Genomic DNA, 16,842 nt, shown 5'->3' on the forward strand with positions numbered 1-16,842 from the left:
AACCTGCTGCTGTCTTACATATATGTGTGCAGGAGGGTGTGTGTTGTCAGGGAGGGATGGGAGGGTGTCAGTCAGTTGTCTGTATCCCATAATACATGTGCTGTATATGTGGGTGGGTGAGTGTTAAACTGATCTGGAGTGGAACCTTGAATTCCGTTGTGTTAATACACTGTATTCATGCAATGACAAATAAAGCTTGATCTGAATCTTGATTTGATTAGACTTTCAACATGTCCTGTATATGCATAGGCAGCATTAAGTGATTTCCATTCTTGACGATCAATCCTAGACTTCTATGAACTGTAGCTGTTTTTTAACTGGTCTAGATTGTGTACCTTTCCATGCTTTGCATAGAATTAAAAAAGAGAGACCAATTGCAATGTGAGCAGAACTCGGCTCGGAGCAATGCAAATTTAAGTGATGTCACCAAACTCAATGTAGCAGTAAGAATGAAAAAGTGTGAGTTGTTGTCACACCTTAAAAGTGTGTGTGAAAGTGAAATTCTAGGATTGGTGTCATGCATACACACTTCATCGTTTACTTCGTCAATAAAAAAACAAGAGAGATTAGATGCCCAGGCAGTGCAACGAGGCAAATACAGTAACTAATGGTATATTTGTTTGTTATTGTTACTATCTGTTGCCATATTTTGTTTTCATTATAAGGAGACATGTATGCTCATTTTCAGGTTCCTACTTGTTTTTGTTGTTCCTATAGAACACGTCTACACAGCTGGCCCTAACCAATTTGGTGTCCCAGGCAAGATATCAACATTTTTGTCGCTTTTTGTAACCTTCTGCATGACCTGGAAAGGTTGGACTGATGTACCTTTTTTGATATTGTTTCATGCATTTGTTTTAGATTTAGGTATTGGCCCTTAACCCATCTCCTAAACCCCTCCCTGGGCATTTTACATCTTTCTACTGTATTCGTTTGTATTTATTCCTTTTGTTAACTTGTGCAACATAAACTCTGACCTTTAAAGAAGAGCATGGATGTTTTATTCCACTGTTGGTATTGATGGGTTTGCTCTAACTGACATTTGTGCTGAGTGTGTGCGTGTGTGGTTCTGCTGGATGGATGCTTTCCCAACCTGCAGATTGGGTGTTTTATGTCTCTCCTCCTCCTTTCCCTCCCTCCCCTCTCTCTCTCTCTCACTGCATGTGTGAGTGTGTGTGTGCGCTTCCTGGCTATATAAACCACACAGTGACGAGGGAGGTACCCTGCAGAAGAGCTCAAGTTTAGTGAGAGAAAGAGATAGACGAAACAGAAGACTGCACTCACCTTCCCCTGGCTGTGAGTAACACATTCACTGTCTTACGTGTTTAGACCGAGCAGAGCGTGTCATTTACAGTCGAGCATGACATCTGGTGCATGTTCTGCATTGTTTATGCGTATGCCTTTGAGTCTGCAGGGGCAGATGACTCAGCTGTTTTTGTGTGGAGCCTCAGTGAGCTGTGAAATGCAAGAAGTGTGGTTTAATGCATACAAATCTGGTAGACTAAAGTATTTTCTGTTCTCTGTGCATCTCTTACAAACAGCCAAACACATAGTTAACATTGTTTGTGTTGTGACTTATTTTAATGTTACAAACTCTGAACAAACAGGCAGGTAGTACCCATTTCCACTAGAGAACAAAGATTAACTGCAGTACAGCTTGTAATTTCCACTCAATGAGGATAACAAGAAACCTCTCTCAGTCTACGTTCATGCAGTCGTACACACCTCTTGAAGACAATTCAAATCCTGTCTGACAGAGAGAGATCATATTTGAGTGAGTAATAATAGATGGCTGAGAAATTGCCTGATCCTGTTCTTCCCGACAGTCACGTGGTAGCCGGTTTCTTATCAAAATTAAATATAAAAAAGAATTACAAGGAATGCTTTGGGCTTTCTGATCTGTTATGTACAGTAGTCAATAGTGGTTAGAAAAAGTTAAAATAGTATATTACTAGTCATTCCTATACATTTTAGTGTCACTCGGGCATCGGGACACCTTCAAAACTGTCCTAAAACAGGCCCTTGAACCACTGATTTGTACAGTCGGCAACATGCAATCCCAGGTTGTTTTCCTGCTGACTTGATGTCTGTTTGATGACGGGTTGATCCTCTGTGATAGCTTCTATTCAGCATGTAAAGAGGGTGGCTTTTCGCCCATCTGTTGTGCTGTGAGTCAGCAGATAGGTATTAGTGTTTGGAATCTGCGGAGATGACCTGGGTCCACCTTCATATGGGCTGTTTTTGTTTTTAACCTTTTCAATACTGGTGGACCCAACACCGTGTCTCTCGGTACTTACATATTTACGTATTTGTGTCTACAGTAATATATTTTAAATTCTACTTAAGATCACAAACACTGCAGTCAGTCTAAAGCAGTCAATCGATCCTTGAATGTGTGTGCGTGTTTGGGACAATAACATGAGGATATGGCAGCATACGTCTGGTGAGGACGCAGATGCAGTTTGGAACAAAAATCAGTGTCTGATTCGGGCAGGTTGGATGGGATCCGGGCAGCCCGATTGAAACTGCAGCACAGACAAATATTGATCTGAGTTTGTGTTTCCTGTTTCTCCTGTGCAGGCCCTGCCTACTCTGTATAAGCTGTAATCATGGTCAACAACCTGCTAAAGAATCCCAGCGGGGAAGGTAAGAGGTCATTTTCTTCATAGAGGATCTGCAACTATGTAGTGTGGTTAACCAGATGTGCAGTGCAGCTTCAGCTATCTATTTTACTAGGGCACCGTTGATGCATCTGGGGCTTAGCCAAGGAATATAATAATAACGTTTTTAAAGATTCCATGGGCTAAGCACCGCCCAAGACGATTGTGATTGGTTTAAAGAAATACTAGTCTATATCCACAATGTTCCACTTCCTAGAGGCGGCTTTTCGGCCGGATGTCCGTTACCTTCAGCTTTCTTTGTGTTGGAATTTTAAACTCTGGTGGATTTGTGAGGACTATGGTTAACTGCTCCTCAGATCTCTGCAGGGTAAATCTGTCCAATCAGAGTTTTCTGTTGCACGACTAAAACGTTTGAACGTACACACGTTCCACCAAAACAAGTTCCTTCCCGAGGCTATTGCGCAGCAGGGTCATGGCTCTGTCCTGCGCTTAGCACCGCCCAAGACGATTGTGATTGGTTTAAAGAAATGCCAATAAACCAGAGCATCCCGGAATGCTGTGTGGACTAGCCAGACCCTCCTCCACAGCGCTGTGGAGGAAGGTCTGGCAAAACGAGACTAAAGAAATACAAACAACCCAGAGTTTTTTTTCCCCCTATCCCAGAATGTTAACTGTATCTCATGGTCTTCATCAGCAGCCCCTTGAGATGTGGTTGATTCTTCAAACAAAGCCAGTAAATGGGTCTTGTGTTTTGTCAAAGTACCATTTCCTTTTGTTGTTGGTCAAACTTATCTAAACCTGCTCTTGTAATTGAACTTGACTCAGTAAAAACTTGATAGTGTACATGGTAGAAAGCAGGCAATACTGCTATTGGCAGCCTGAGACTGTGCATTTCCCTCCCAGAACAGCTGGACTTCTGGGAGCTGACAGAGAACGGTGGGAGTCAGTGGAAAGTGGAGGACATGCCGGGAGACTGTGGCCACGACTTCTGCCTCGACGGAGTGACCAAATACTTTGTAACCTCCTTTGAGTGAGTGTTTATTACTGTATGTATAGTCATGTGGCTGTATTTAAATACTACAAATGCAATGCACTGGTCAACACAGCTGCAGTCTGTATCTACTAGTTAGTGAGTCCAAAAATCCAACTACAAACATGTATACCATTTTAGAATAGATGTAAGATGAATATGTACAAACTACAAAAAGATGGGAAAAAGGTCTGGGAATATGCGTAACTATCAACAAATGGGAGAGATACTGTATGTAGAAAAACACATTGCTACTACATCCAGTTTCTGAAGCGAATGCCCACACGAAAATATATTCTATCACTCTAATTCAACAAACTATAATTTATTAGTGAGAGGATGTGGGGGAAACTATGCTTCATATAATCATTATTTGTTTTTTGTTAAAGACATTCTGGGGAAAATATAATTCAATAACTTATTGGAAAGCCACTTATTTTTGATGCAAAATCCTCCTGCTTTCTGAAAAAAAAAAAACGTGTGTCCTAGGCTGTGTCTGAAGAGACAGGTGATTGACTTGTTAGCGGAGGATTTCTCTGGCGAACAGTTGGACGCTCAGCCTCCCATTACAGTGGAAGACTGGTAAGACAGAGTTACATGCATGTATGCACCTTCTCTAAGTGCTTAGTGCCACTGAATAATGGGCGGCTCATCCCGCAGGTACTGCGGGAGGACGGATTGTGGCTGCACCTACCAAATGTCCGCGAGTCTGCTGGACGAGAATCAAGAGGTCATACAGGAGTTCAAACCTGATCATGTGACTCTTGACCCCGACTCTGACGACTGCTCGTGGAAACAGGTACACAGAGAGGGGAACACTCTGCACATTCAGTAGCCTACAGGGACAAGCATGACAGTCAGAGAGATTCTACAAATACATTAAACAAACTAAGGTCGCAGAAGTCCCCATTCATTACTTCCTGGCGCTACGTTGGTAGTGGCGTCTAGTTTAAGACCAGCCTGGCTGACACCAGACCCTTCTCAGCTGTAACTGAGAGTGGGTCTTGGGGAAGGTTCATTGACAGTTCATTTACAAAGGGGCGTCACCAACGGATGCCGCTCAAATGCCTCTGGGCGCGTTGGATAGTCCAACCAATCAGACCAACGATCTGGGTGACGCTGCGCTTCGGTAGCCGTCATGTTGAATGTAAACAAAAAGCTGCTCGTCGTCGCGTAAAGCCCACCTCAACGGTTGCGAGTGGTGTAAAGCCTGCCTCAGCGGTTGTGATTGATGCCTCGATTTTGGGGACATTGGAAATGGGTTTCAATGGGCTCTTCGCCAGACTGACTTGCAGAGCAAATCTCAAATTTGCCGGAAGTTCGTCAGGGTTTACCCAGGCTAGTTTAAGACACCGGTTAGACAACAAAATACAATCCAAGAAGTCAACAGATTTATGTGTTTAACGGCTCATCAGACACTAAAACACAACTTTTACTCACAGACAGTTTTTCAAACCTGGAAAGTTATCATGGCAGCAACTATTTATCTTTTCTCACTACAATCGCGAGGTAAACGGTAGAAATTTGGCATTCTCGTTACAAAGTAATCCTCCAGGAATGTGATGTTGCATTTCGGCAAAAATTGAGCCAGGTGCAACTATTTTGCCAGATGACCCCTCTTCCACTAGGTGCTGCTTTGCTCTTTGTCTCGAAGGATCCGGGCCAAGGCAAAGGCTCGTTATCTTCATGAGCTACGCTATTCAAATTTGGCTCCCCTTCCTACCTCACATGCAGGCTTATTAAAGCAACACTGAAGCACTTTTCCCGCTTCAGTCCCCCTACAGGTTGGAAGCGGAATTGTCCATTACCGCTGTCGTATCATATATAATATATATAATGTCTCATTATGTCTCATTCGAACTATAAATCCGCTATCCGATCGAGTACGCCCTGACTGCAGTACGCAGATCGAGGAGTGGCTCAACGTGGGTGGAGCTAAACGTTTGACTCCGCACACTTGCCCAATAGCAACCGGAAGAGGAAGAATGTGTGTCTGAGGGAAAAACACAGGACTTTCACCCCGGAGACCGAAGATCGTTTCCGCGTGTGACGTTTGCTGTCCCCGTTGTTCTTTTCCTTTTTTATAATTCAAATATCATTTTTTATTATAATCTATATATATCTAATATATATCATATTATAATCTGCCGTTTAAGAATGTGCTGCCTGATCTCCGCCACCAGATGGCGCCCGCGCGGAGTCAAACGTTTAGCTCCGCCCACATTAAAACGTGTTTTACAGTAACCGCAGCCCAGCTGGCGCGTGCATATGTGACGTCATGAAATAGCCGTGACTATTTATACCTGCGCTGGTGCTAGCGACACTAGTTGCAGTCTTCTCCTGAACAGAGGTGGTGCTAACGAGCAAAGGCTACCGATGTTGCTCTTTCTACAGACTAGAAGAAGAAAAAGGTAAACATGATGACCTACTTAGTCAGATCAAGCCTTTCATTCACTATAAAAGAACTCATCTTAACCCAGTAAGTTTACCAGAGAGACTTGCAGTCACTCTGAGAGTCCTGGCATCTGGTTGTCGGCGAACTTCCGTTCAGGCCACCTGTTTCCGTTTTTGCCCGCGCTGCTGAAAAAAGAGCTACGCGACCTGCGCCATAAATCGGGGAGCCGGCAGGATATTATGTCATTTTGACGTTACGATGGCGTAGCGCACCTTGGATGCGGCTAGTATAATTCACCTTTTAGCCCAACCCCCATCTTCTGAAACCTGACAGTTTACAGCAATTTGACTAGACGAGATGGTGTATCATCTTCATAGCAACCAGTCTCTGTACTTCCGTTCTAACCTCCGACTTTTCCGGGCTTTTTTGTAGCTGGATATAATTTGTAGCATCTTAAAATATGAATGAGGATAGTGAGATACTTGCTACAGTTGCTTGCTAGTAGTTCTGAAACGGCAAAAGCATTTTATTTTTTCTCATTCAACGCTTTGTTATAAGTCCCTCTCTTCACTTTCTTGCTCGCTTTGAGCGCCCGCACTCATGCTTGCAGGTGCTCCTTGATCCTCTGTCCAAAACAGCCATTTCCACCAGCTGACTTTGCTATGAGTTTATTGGCTGTTAAAACATGTGACGTCCCTTACATTCTAAAACCAGCCACTGGCTACTTGACAAGCTGAGTCGCAGGTAATCAAGATGGCTTGATTCGAGCTGAGATGGGTCAGTTCAGGCTGCTGCAACTTTTCCCTGCAACGTTCTAAAACGTTTTTGTCTCATCACGACTCTTTGGTCTGAACTGGGCTTTATAATATACGATATATATGAGCATTAAAGCATGTTCTAGTAGAATCCCAAAATACAAGTATGAAAATGAAAATGACCATAATATGTCTCCTTCAAGGGTTGGGAATGATCGTGGTCATGTTTTTGTTTTAAGCAATATTAACTGTTGAACAGGGTCTTTAGTGTTAAAAGTGCAGTATTTTGTTCACCAATCCACCCCGACCTAATCCCGATGTGGACTTTGTCGCTCAATATTTGTCACCTGACTTCCTCCTTCCCTCCCATCATAATTTCTGCAGCCACTAGAGGGCACTGGCTGTGTCTCATTCCGCATACTTCCGTCAGTACACTGCTAATGTGCACTGACCACTTCCTGCCGTAGTGCCCACTTTCAATGGTTAGTATTGTCCCAAAAGGAACACTTGTGTTAAAACACTTACTGGAAATGAGTGGGATGTGTGTGGACTGAACGCCGACGGCCGAGGCAACACATGTGAACGCAATTTTCCAGCCCGCCAAAAAACGGCGGCTTTCCTGTATGCAAGTAGTAGCGGCCGCCGCACGCCTCTCAAAATCTGACGAAAATCTTTTAAACTGAGCGTTGTCGATCTGAAATGAAGACAGATTCAGCAGCTGCAACGCTATTTCTCGCTTAAAATGTTTTCAGAAACGTGTTTCGGTGAACTATTTTCGTAAAATACGTGACGGTGAGCCCGAACGAGCTGTTCCTGTTGCGGTCGGGTTTTTTTTTTGTGTTAGAGATGGGGCCCGTTTGTAGGTGGTCCATCGTTCCACACTGAACTTTATGACCGTTTTAGGGGTCATCAGGGTACTTTCAGTGCACTGGCTTTTGAGCATCTACACTTAAAACTAAGTGTTTGAAGTGTGCAAATAGGCGGTTTGGGACACAACCACTGTCTCTTGAACGTAAAGATGTTTTTGGGCACTAAATGAATCGACTGATACTGTTGTTCTTCTCATCTACACACTCACCAGACTGTACAGATCACAGTAATTTTTGATTTTTATTTTGTTTGAACTCCAGATCAAACATACATTTTCTGACTACGCCCTGGACTGCGTTCATCACCTTTGAACATGGAGGACAAGACACCAAGTTCTGGGGGCCGGGTTGGTTTGGAGTCCGGGGGGGCTCCGTTACCGTCGAGGTTCTGAAAGAGAGGAAAAGAAAGAGAAATGAGGATGGAGGGGACAGATAACTAGAGTAATTTAACAACTCTAGAGTGGGTGTAGGTTTCCAGGTTTCAAGAGGACCATGCTTTGCCTTGTGCACACCTCTCGTATATCACAATGCTGTTCATGCTGTGGAAACATAATGCTGCTATGAAACATTACAGATCTGTAAAAAACAAAACCCCATCATGTTCCCACAGCGGCTTTACTAACTTTGAAATATTAAAATTACTGCTTGCAACACAGTCATTAATATGATCTGTTAACGATATAGGGCTACCTCTGCACAGTGACTTACCCTGGTGTTGAACTGGTGTTGGGTGGAGGTGTTGTAAGCAATCAAGTGGTTTAACGTTCCAGTTCGACTTAAAATTATGAAATAAAAACTACATTGATGCCTGTTTTGTCAAGTTGAACTTTCATTCAAAGATCTAATCAACTGAACGTGATCCCTCATCCCAAGGTGATTGAATTGTTAGCATAAACGTAGATTTCAATGAGGGTTTTTTTTGTCTTCATTTACAAGTAATGGGCAGTAGATAGAATACAAAATATTGTCAAAAATTCAGTTTTTGAGATTAAATGTTGACATTTACCACACTGGGCCTACTTCTAATCTGCCATCCATGTAACTCTCTGATGCATTGACATATCTTACTTAGTGACAAACGGTTAAACACTTCTTTTCCAGATGGATAGAGAGATGGATGGATGGATGGATGGATGGATGGATGGATGGATGGATAGATGGATGAATGGATGGATGGATGGATAGATAGATAGCTAGAGATTGTACATTTCACATTTCATTACATCATTACAATCCCCAAATTTCATTGACCTAAATGCCCCTTATGTGAACTGTTGACAGTAGTAGCCTATATATTGTGTTTGTAGGCTAACACTTCAGATCTGTTTTCCTGATGTTGCTGATCAGGCTCATGTTTAAACATATACAGAGAGAGTACCTGTTCGTGATTTGTGCCATTTGGAAATGACGCCACAGCTCACTCATGATGTTATGTCCTGCTGTCTTGTGTTCGTTTCATCTAACACAATACATTGAGCGTTCATGAACCTCTGTGTGATCTGGATAACAATCAATAAATAACAAGATGTTTTTTAAACTGATTGATTACCAATGGTAAAGGGCAGCAAAGTAAAGTCTTTATCCCGAAAACTAGACTTTATTAGGCTGTAGGTCACTGTGAAATTAAGTCAAGAAAAAATAAAGGTTGATTTGTGAAAATACCAAAACAATTCAAACTGTTATTATCAGGACTTTATTTACAGAGAAAGATGACCTGACAGGAAGGAGATGTTTCACACAAACTTTTGTTCATAAGTAATTATTTCTAGACGAAAATATATTCTATCACTCTCTAATTCAACCAAACTCTAATTTTTTAGTACGAAGGGGGATGTGAAACTATGCTTCCTATATAATCATTATTTGTTTTGTTAAAGCATTCTAGGGGAAAATAGAGGTGATTACTTACATTGGAAAGCCACTTATTTTGATGCAAAATCCTCCTGCTTTCCTGAAAAAAGCGTGTGTGCCTAGCTATTGTTGAAGAGATGATTGATTGTAGAGGAGGATTTCTCTGGAAAGTTGGGTCAACCTCCGTTACGTGAAGATGGTAAGAGTTACATGCATGTATCCCTTCTTAGTGCTTAGTGCCACTGACTAATGGTGGTATCCCTTCAGATTATCACCTACCAAATGTCGAGTTGCTGGGCAGAATCAAGGATCATACAGGAGTTTCCTTCTTCTTGACCTACAAACTTTTTCAGTGAATACAAGACCTCTCTACTTCTTACTATAGATTCTACATACATTAAAGCAACTAAGGTGCTAATCATACTTCCCTGACTCGTTGGTAGTCTTAGTTTAAGAACCAACCTGGCTGACACAACCACCTTCTCAGTTGTAAAGGGGGTGGGTCTTAAGGAAGAAGGATTCATTGACAGTTCATTTCCAAAGAGCTCACACCGCGCTTACTCATGCCTCTGGAGCGTTGGATAGTCCAACCAAATCAGACACATCTGGAGTGGCCTTTAGCTAAGGCGGTATGTGATGAAAAGCTGCTGCGTTTAGCTCCACTCAGGGTTGTGATTGGTGTAAAGCCTCCCTAAAGTTTGTGATTTGGTGCTGATTTTTGGGGACATTGGAAATGGGTTTAATGGCTAAGCTTAACTTGCAGAGCAAATCTCAAATTGCGAGGAAGTTTAATCAGGGTTCACCCAGGCTAGTTTGGGACCTTACCGGTTAGACAACAAAATACAATCAAAGAGAAGTCCAACAGATTTGTATGTGTTTAATGGCTCATCCAGACCTAAAACACAACTTTTACTCCTGAACAGTTTTTCAAACCTGGAAAGTTATCATGGCAGCAACTATTTTATCTTTCCTCACTACAATCGCTTGAGTCGACGGTAGAAATTTCGGCATTCTCGTTACTAGAAGTGATCCACTACAGGAATGATGATGTTAGCGTTTGGCAAAAATTGAGCCAGGTTCAACTATTTTTGCCAGATGACGCCCTCTTCCACTAGGTGCTGCTTTGCTCTTTGTCCGAAGGATCGGGGCCAAGGCAAAGGCTCGTTATCTTCATGAGCTCGCTATTCAAATTTGGCTCCCCTTCTACCTCCATGCGGGCTTATTAAAGCAACACTGGAAGCCAGCTTCCGTCCGTCCCTAGGTTAGGCGGTTGTCCATTACACTGTGTATCATATATAATATATATAATGTCTCATTATGTCTCATACGAACTACACAGATCCGCTACCCGATGGTAATGCGCCTGACTGCAGTCGCGGATTCGGGGAGTGTTTTTCGGCGTGGTGGAGCTAAGCGTTTGACTCCGCACATTTGCCCAATAGCAACCGGAAGGAGGAAGAATGTGTGTCTGAGGGAAAAACACAGGACAATCACCCGAGACGAAGATCTTTCTTTGACGTTTGCTGCCCCGTTGTTCTTTCCTTTTTATAATTCAAATTATCATTTTTATTATAATCTATATATATTACTATATATCATATCTGCCCATTCATGCCCACTGGCGGCGTTATATGGGATGTCATGAAATAGCATTGACTATTTATACCTGCGCCTGGTGCTTTCCGACACTAGTTGCAGTCTTCTCCTGAACAGAGGTGGTGCTAACGAGCAAAGGCGACCCGATGTTGCTCTTTCTACAGACTAGAAGAAGAAAAAGGTAACATGATGACCTAGCTGAGTCAGATCAAAGCCTTTCATTCACTATAAAAGAACTCATCTTAACCCAGTAGTAGTTTACCAGAGACTTGCGAGTCACTCTGAGAGTCCTTCATCTGGTTTATTGACGAACTTCGTTCAGGCCACCTGTTTCCACGTTTTGTCGCTGGCGCTGCTGAAAAAAGAGCTATCGCGACCTGCGTGCATAAATCGGTAGCCCCGGCAGGATATTATGTCATTTTGACGTTTATGCATGGTAGCTCACCTTGGATCCGTCTAGTATAATTCACCTTTAGCCCAACCCCATCTTCTGAAACCTGACGGTTTACAGCAATTTGACTAGGCGAGATGGTGTATCATCTTCATAGCAACCAGTCTCTGTACTTCCCGTTCTAACCTCCGACTTTTCCGGGCTTTTTGTAGCTGGATATAATTTGTAGCATCTTAAAATATGAATGGGATAGTGAGATACTGCTACGGTGCTTGCTAGTAGTTCTGAAACGGCAATTTTACATTTTTTCTCATTCAACGCTTTGTTATATGTCCTTCTTCCTCTCTTCTAGCTAAAGCCGGCGCTCGCTCATGCTTGCAGGTGCTCCTTGATCCTCTGTCCAAAACACCGCCATTTCCACCAGCTGACTTTTCTATGAGTTTATTGGCTGTTAAAACATATGACGTCCCTTACATTCTAAAGCACCAGCCACTGGCTACTTGACAAGCTGGATTCGCGGTAATCAAGATGGCTTGATTCGAGCTGAGATGGGTCAGTTCAGGCTGCTGCAACTTTTCCCTGCAACGTTCTAAAACGGTTTTGTCTCATCGCGACTCTTTGGTCTGAACTGGGCTTTATAATATACGATATATATGAGCATTAAAGCATGTTCTAGTAGAATCCCAAAATACAAGTATGAAAATGAAAATAATATAATATGTGACCATGACCATAATATGTCTCCTTCAAGGGTTGGGAATGATCGTGGTCATGTTTTTGTTTTAAGCAATATTAACTGTTGAACAGGGTCTTTAGTGTTAAAAGTGCAGTATTTTGTTCACCAATCCACCCGACCTCATCCCCGTCTTAGACTTTGTCGGCTCAATATTTGTCACCTGACTTCCTCCTTCCCTCCATCATAATTTCTGCAGCCACTAGAGGGCACTGGCTGTGTCTCATGCAGCATACTTCCGTCAGTACACTGCTAATGTGCACTGACCACTTCCTCCGGTGCGCACTTTCAATGGTTAGTATTGTCCCCAAAAGGAACACTTGTGTTAAAACACTTACTGGAAATGAGTGGGATGTGTGTATGAACGGCGGCGCAGAGGCAGCACGGGTTAACGATTTTCCAGCCCGCCAAAAATTACGGGCTTTCCTGTATGCAAGTTAGTAGCGGTGCAGCCTCGCGCCTTCCTCTCAAAATCGGGATAAAAATCTTTTAAACTGAGCGTTGTCGATCTGAAATGAAGACAGATTCAGCAGCCCCGCGCCTATTTCGCTTAAAATGTTTTCCGAAAACGTTCGGTGAACTATTTTCTTAAAATACGTGTCGTATTCGAGCGAGCGCCATAATGGGCGGTTTGAAATTCGGGAGAAGGCCAGACCCACGGAACGTTCTCCAGATCAATCTGCTCCAGTCAAGGGTGTTGCCGACGTCCCTGGTCCCTCCCCTTCCGCTTTGTAGTGGAGATGGGGCCCGTTTAGTGCGAGTAGGGTCCATCGTTCCACACTGAACTTTATGACCGTTTTTAGGGGGTCATCAGGGTACTTTCAGTGCTCTGGCTTTTCTACACTTAAAACTAAGTGTTTGAAGTGTGCAAATAAGCGGTTTGGGACACAACCACTGTCTCTTGAATGTAAAGATGTTTTTGGGCACTAAATGAATCAACTGATACTGTTGTTCTTCTCATCTACACACTCACCAGACTGTACAGATCACAGTATTTTTTGATTTTTATTTTGTTTGAACTCCAGATCAAACATACATTTTCTGACTACGGCCCTGGACTGCGTTTCATCACCTTTGAACATGGAGGACAAGACACCAAGTTCTGGGACGGTTGGTTTGGAGTCCGGGTCACTGGGAGCTCCGTTACCGTCGAGGTCTGAAAGAGAGGAAAAGAAAGAAAAATGAGGACGGAGGGGACAGATAACTAGAGTAATTTAACAACTCTAGAGTGGAGTGTAGGTTTCCAGGTTTCAAGAGGACCATGCTTTGCCTTGTGCACACCTCTGTATATCACAATGCTGTTCATGCTGTGGAAACATAATGCTGCTATGAAACATTACAGATCTGTAAAAAACAAAACCCCATCATGTTCCCACGGTGGCTTTACTAACTTTGAAATATTAAAATTACTGCTTGCAACACAGTCATTAATATGATCTGTTAACGATATAGGGCTACCTCTGCACAGGGACTTACCCTGGTGTTGAACTGGTGTTGGGTGGAGGTGCTGTAAGCAATCAAGTGGTTTAACGTTCCAGTTCGAATTAAAATGATGAAATAATAACTACATCAATGCCTGTTTTGTCAAGTTGAACTTTCATTCAAAGATCTAATCAACTGAACGTGATCCCTCATCCCAAGGTGATTGAATTGTTAGCATAAACGTAGATTTCAATGAGGTTTTTTTTGTTTGTCTTCATTTATAAGTAATGGGCAGTAGATAGAATACAAAATATTGTCAAAAATTCTGTTTTTGAGATTAAATGTTGACATTTACCACACTGGGCCTACTTATAATCTACCATCCATGTAACTCTCTGATGCATTGACATATCTTACTTAGTGACAAATGGTTAAACACTTCTTTTCCAGATAGATATTGTACATTTCATCATTACAATCCCCAAATTTGATTGACCTAAATGCCCCTTATGTAAACTGTTGACAGTAGTAGCCTATATATTGTGTATGTAGGCTAACACTTCAGATCTGTTTTCCTGATGTTGCTGATCAGGCTCGATCATGTTTAAACATATACACTGAGAGTACCTGTCTGTGATTTGTGCCATTTGGAAATGACGCCCTCACAGCTCACCATGATGTTATGTCCTGCTGCCATCTTGTGTTCGTTGTTTCATCTAACACAATACATTGGAGCATTCATGAACCTCTGTGTGATCTGGATAATATCAATAAATAACAAGATGTTTTTTTAAACTGATTGATTACCAATGGTAAAGGGGTTAGCAAAGTAAAGTCTTTATCCTGAAACTAGACTGAAGAAGGTAGGTCACTGTGAAATTAAGTCAAGAAAAATAAAGGTTGATTTTAGAAAATACCAAACAATTCAAACTGTTATTATCAGGACTTTATTTACAGAGAAAGATGACCTGACAGGAAGGAGATGTTTCACACAAACTTTTGTTCATAAGTAATTATTTAGGAATTTTGAACAAATGACATAGGCCTATGAATGTTAATAAATATGAGGCTCTAAACCTAGAGTCAGACTACAGAGGCAGGAAGACAAGAAGGCTTAAAGTACATAAATAAATTATAATCAAAAGGAAAGAAAACGGTAAGTTATGAAAGAGAATGTGGGAAGGGCTGCTGAGTTTGGCTCCGCCCACCGAAGTTGGCGCCATCTGTCTTCTCTTACGTCCGCAGATCAGATGTAAATAGAGCCGGTCTGCTGCTGGGGAACTCATTCGTTTCTAACGATCCAACATCGGCTGATCTCAGAATGAGTGGAAGAGGCAAGGGCGGCAAAGGACTCGGTAAAGGGGGCGCTAAGCGTCACCGTAAAGTTCTCCGTGATAACATCCAGGGCATCACCAAGCCCGCCATCCGCCGTCTGGCTCGCCGCGGCGGAGTGAAGCGTATCTCCGGTCTGATCTACGAGGAGACCCGCGGTGTGCTCAAGGTCTTCCTGGAGAACGTGATCCGCGATGCCGTCACCTACACCGAGCACGCCAAGAGGAAGACCGTGACCGCCATGGATGTGGTCTACGCTCTGAAGAGGCAGGGCCGCACCCTGTATGGCTTCGGAGGTTAAACCTGATCCGAAGAAACTACAACAACACAACGGCTCTTTTAAGAGCCACCCACTTCATCTAAAGCTCCTTTTCCTATTGTCATAATGACAAAATTATTTCACAGTAGCCTAGGCATATTATAAAATATGTGCCAGTATGATACATGCTATACTGTATATTTTTACACCGTAGTTGGTGCCAAAAGTGCATGTAGTCCATGGTTCAGTATAAAGTGCTGGTCTATAGCTGTGTAGCCTACAGCACCTGAAAGCTGGGAACCTGAAACTTAATGTGGGATGCAGCTCAGTGTCAAGTCACCAGTCAGTAAAAAACATTGTTTTGGTAAGGTGCAGATTAAAATGTTAAAAGTGTACAACAGTTTAGGACATTACGTAAATGTGTGATTGATCTTCCTAGCAAATGTGGGCGTTGATCCCGGATTAGGTGCTAAATGAACCCATTTTGTGGCACATTAGTACACTGAGACTTTGAGGAACACCATAGAAAACCAAATAGAAAAGTTCTCTGTCATGTGCACAACAATACTGACAACCTATTTTGTTGGCAATGAAAATGTTAAGTCTCAGGCATCTCCAACAATGCTCAATATCTAACTGTATAGGAAACTTCTTCAAAATCTTTAAGACAACAGAATAATGTACTGCAAATTAAGATACAGGACTAAATATTAACAAATTAAATACAAAAAAGGGAAATTACATAATAAATATATTTGTGTATTTATTAGATGATTGAAGAAGTGTATATATGCATGATGAGAAGCATGAGGAGTTCAATGGCCTGTGGGATGAAGCGGTGCCTGAGCCTGGAGGTGCAGTTCCTAATAGATTCATGTGGATTAAATGTGATACCATGGAGGTGATGCTACAGAACTCCACTGCCGGTAGGTAATGGGTCTACAAATGTAAGATCATGAATGAGGAAAAGTGCTGAAAGCATCAGCTACTTTAACAAATGTCTGTATATACATATATGTTTTACAAAAAACCTGAGGGATTCTTCTTTTTTCTGTTCATTACATTTATGTCTAATCAAGCTTTTATAAAATGGTAATGAAACGTGGAATTTTCTCAACTTATTTATTACCGCTTTTAAAAGTGCAAATACAAAAACAATACACGTTATACGCTATATTCTGACAAAAACTTAAAAGCGTAGCCAGTGAATGAAGTGCAAAAATAAAGTGCATCATGTATAAAGTGCCGTCAGTTTATAGGATCAGTTTGTTCTGCAATTTAACTAAATGTATGTTTACTCCTCCACTACATTCAACCTTCTGTTGAACATGAATATGACTGCTGCTTCGGCCTGCTGCAAACTATCAGTTTAAATATCAGCTATAAATCAGACCTTTGGACTGAAACACACCAGTGTTGCCAAGTCTGCTTATTATAAGCGACTTTGGGCTTGTTTTTCTGTAAAGTGGGTCTAGTTTTTTTTTGGGCTTGTTTCTAAAGTGTAGTTGCTTATTTGGGCTTGTTCCCAGCTCCATAATAAGTTGTCAAGCAGATATTTTCTATATGTTATTTAAACGTAGGAGTTTGT

The 16,842-nt window shown here is 42.1% G+C and overlaps 2 protein-coding genes across 3 annotated transcripts; both read left to right on the forward strand.

The window, feature by feature from the left end:
- Window positions 1-1,176: 1,176 nt before the first annotated feature.
- Window positions 1,177-14,458, forward strand: LOC120558177 (F-box only protein 2-like). 2 transcript variants are annotated; one of them, XM_039799114.1, is made up of 6 exons: window positions 1,177-1,296; window positions 2,581-2,646; window positions 3,525-3,651; window positions 4,141-4,233; window positions 4,312-4,450; window positions 7,932-8,017. In XM_039799114.1, exons 2-6 carry the CDS (start codon window positions 2,610-2,612, stop codon window positions 7,980-7,982), a joined length of 447 nt encoding a protein of 148 aa, XP_039655048.1. In that variant the 5' UTR covers window positions 1,177-1,296; window positions 2,581-2,609; the 3' UTR covers window positions 7,983-8,017. The 2 variants fall into 2 exon arrangements, with proteins under 2 accessions (XP_039655048.1, XP_039655047.1); XM_039799113.1 differs by lacking the exon at window positions 7,932-8,017 and adding an exon at window positions 13,267-14,458 and having other exon boundaries at window positions 1,178-1,296.
- A 496-nt stretch (window positions 14,459-14,954) lies between these two features.
- Window positions 14,955-16,142, forward strand: LOC120557769 (histone H4). The gene has a single exon (XM_039798373.1). It carries the CDS (start codon window positions 14,985-14,987, stop codon window positions 15,294-15,296), a length of 312 nt encoding a protein of 103 aa, XP_039654307.1. The 5' UTR covers window positions 14,955-14,984; the 3' UTR covers window positions 15,297-16,142.
- Window positions 16,143-16,842: the final 700 nt, after the last annotated feature.

This window comes from Perca fluviatilis, chromosome 4, assembly GCF_010015445.1.
Source record: "Perca fluviatilis chromosome 4, GENO_Pfluv_1.0, whole genome shotgun sequence".
NCBI lineage: Eukaryota > Metazoa > Chordata > Actinopteri > Perciformes > Percidae > Perca > Perca fluviatilis.

Excerpts from the sequence above, each read along its gene's own strand:
- LOC120558177 (XM_039799113.1), top strand. The coding sequence starts at position 2,610 with ATGGTCAACAACCTGCTAAAGAATCCCAGCGGGGAAG. Across the intron at positions 2,647-3,524 it reads AAAGAATCCCAGCGGGGAAG|AACAGCTGGACTTCTGGGAG; the intron begins GTAAGAGGTCAT and ends TTTCCCTCCCAG. Across the intron at positions 4,451-13,266 it reads ACGACTGCTCGTGGAAACAG|ATCAAACATACATTTTCTGA; the intron begins GTACACAGAGAG and ends TTTGAACTCCAG.
- LOC120557769 (XM_039798373.1), top strand. The coding sequence starts at position 14,985 with ATGAGTGGAAGAGGCAAGGGCGGCAAAGGACTCGGTAAAGGGGGCGCT.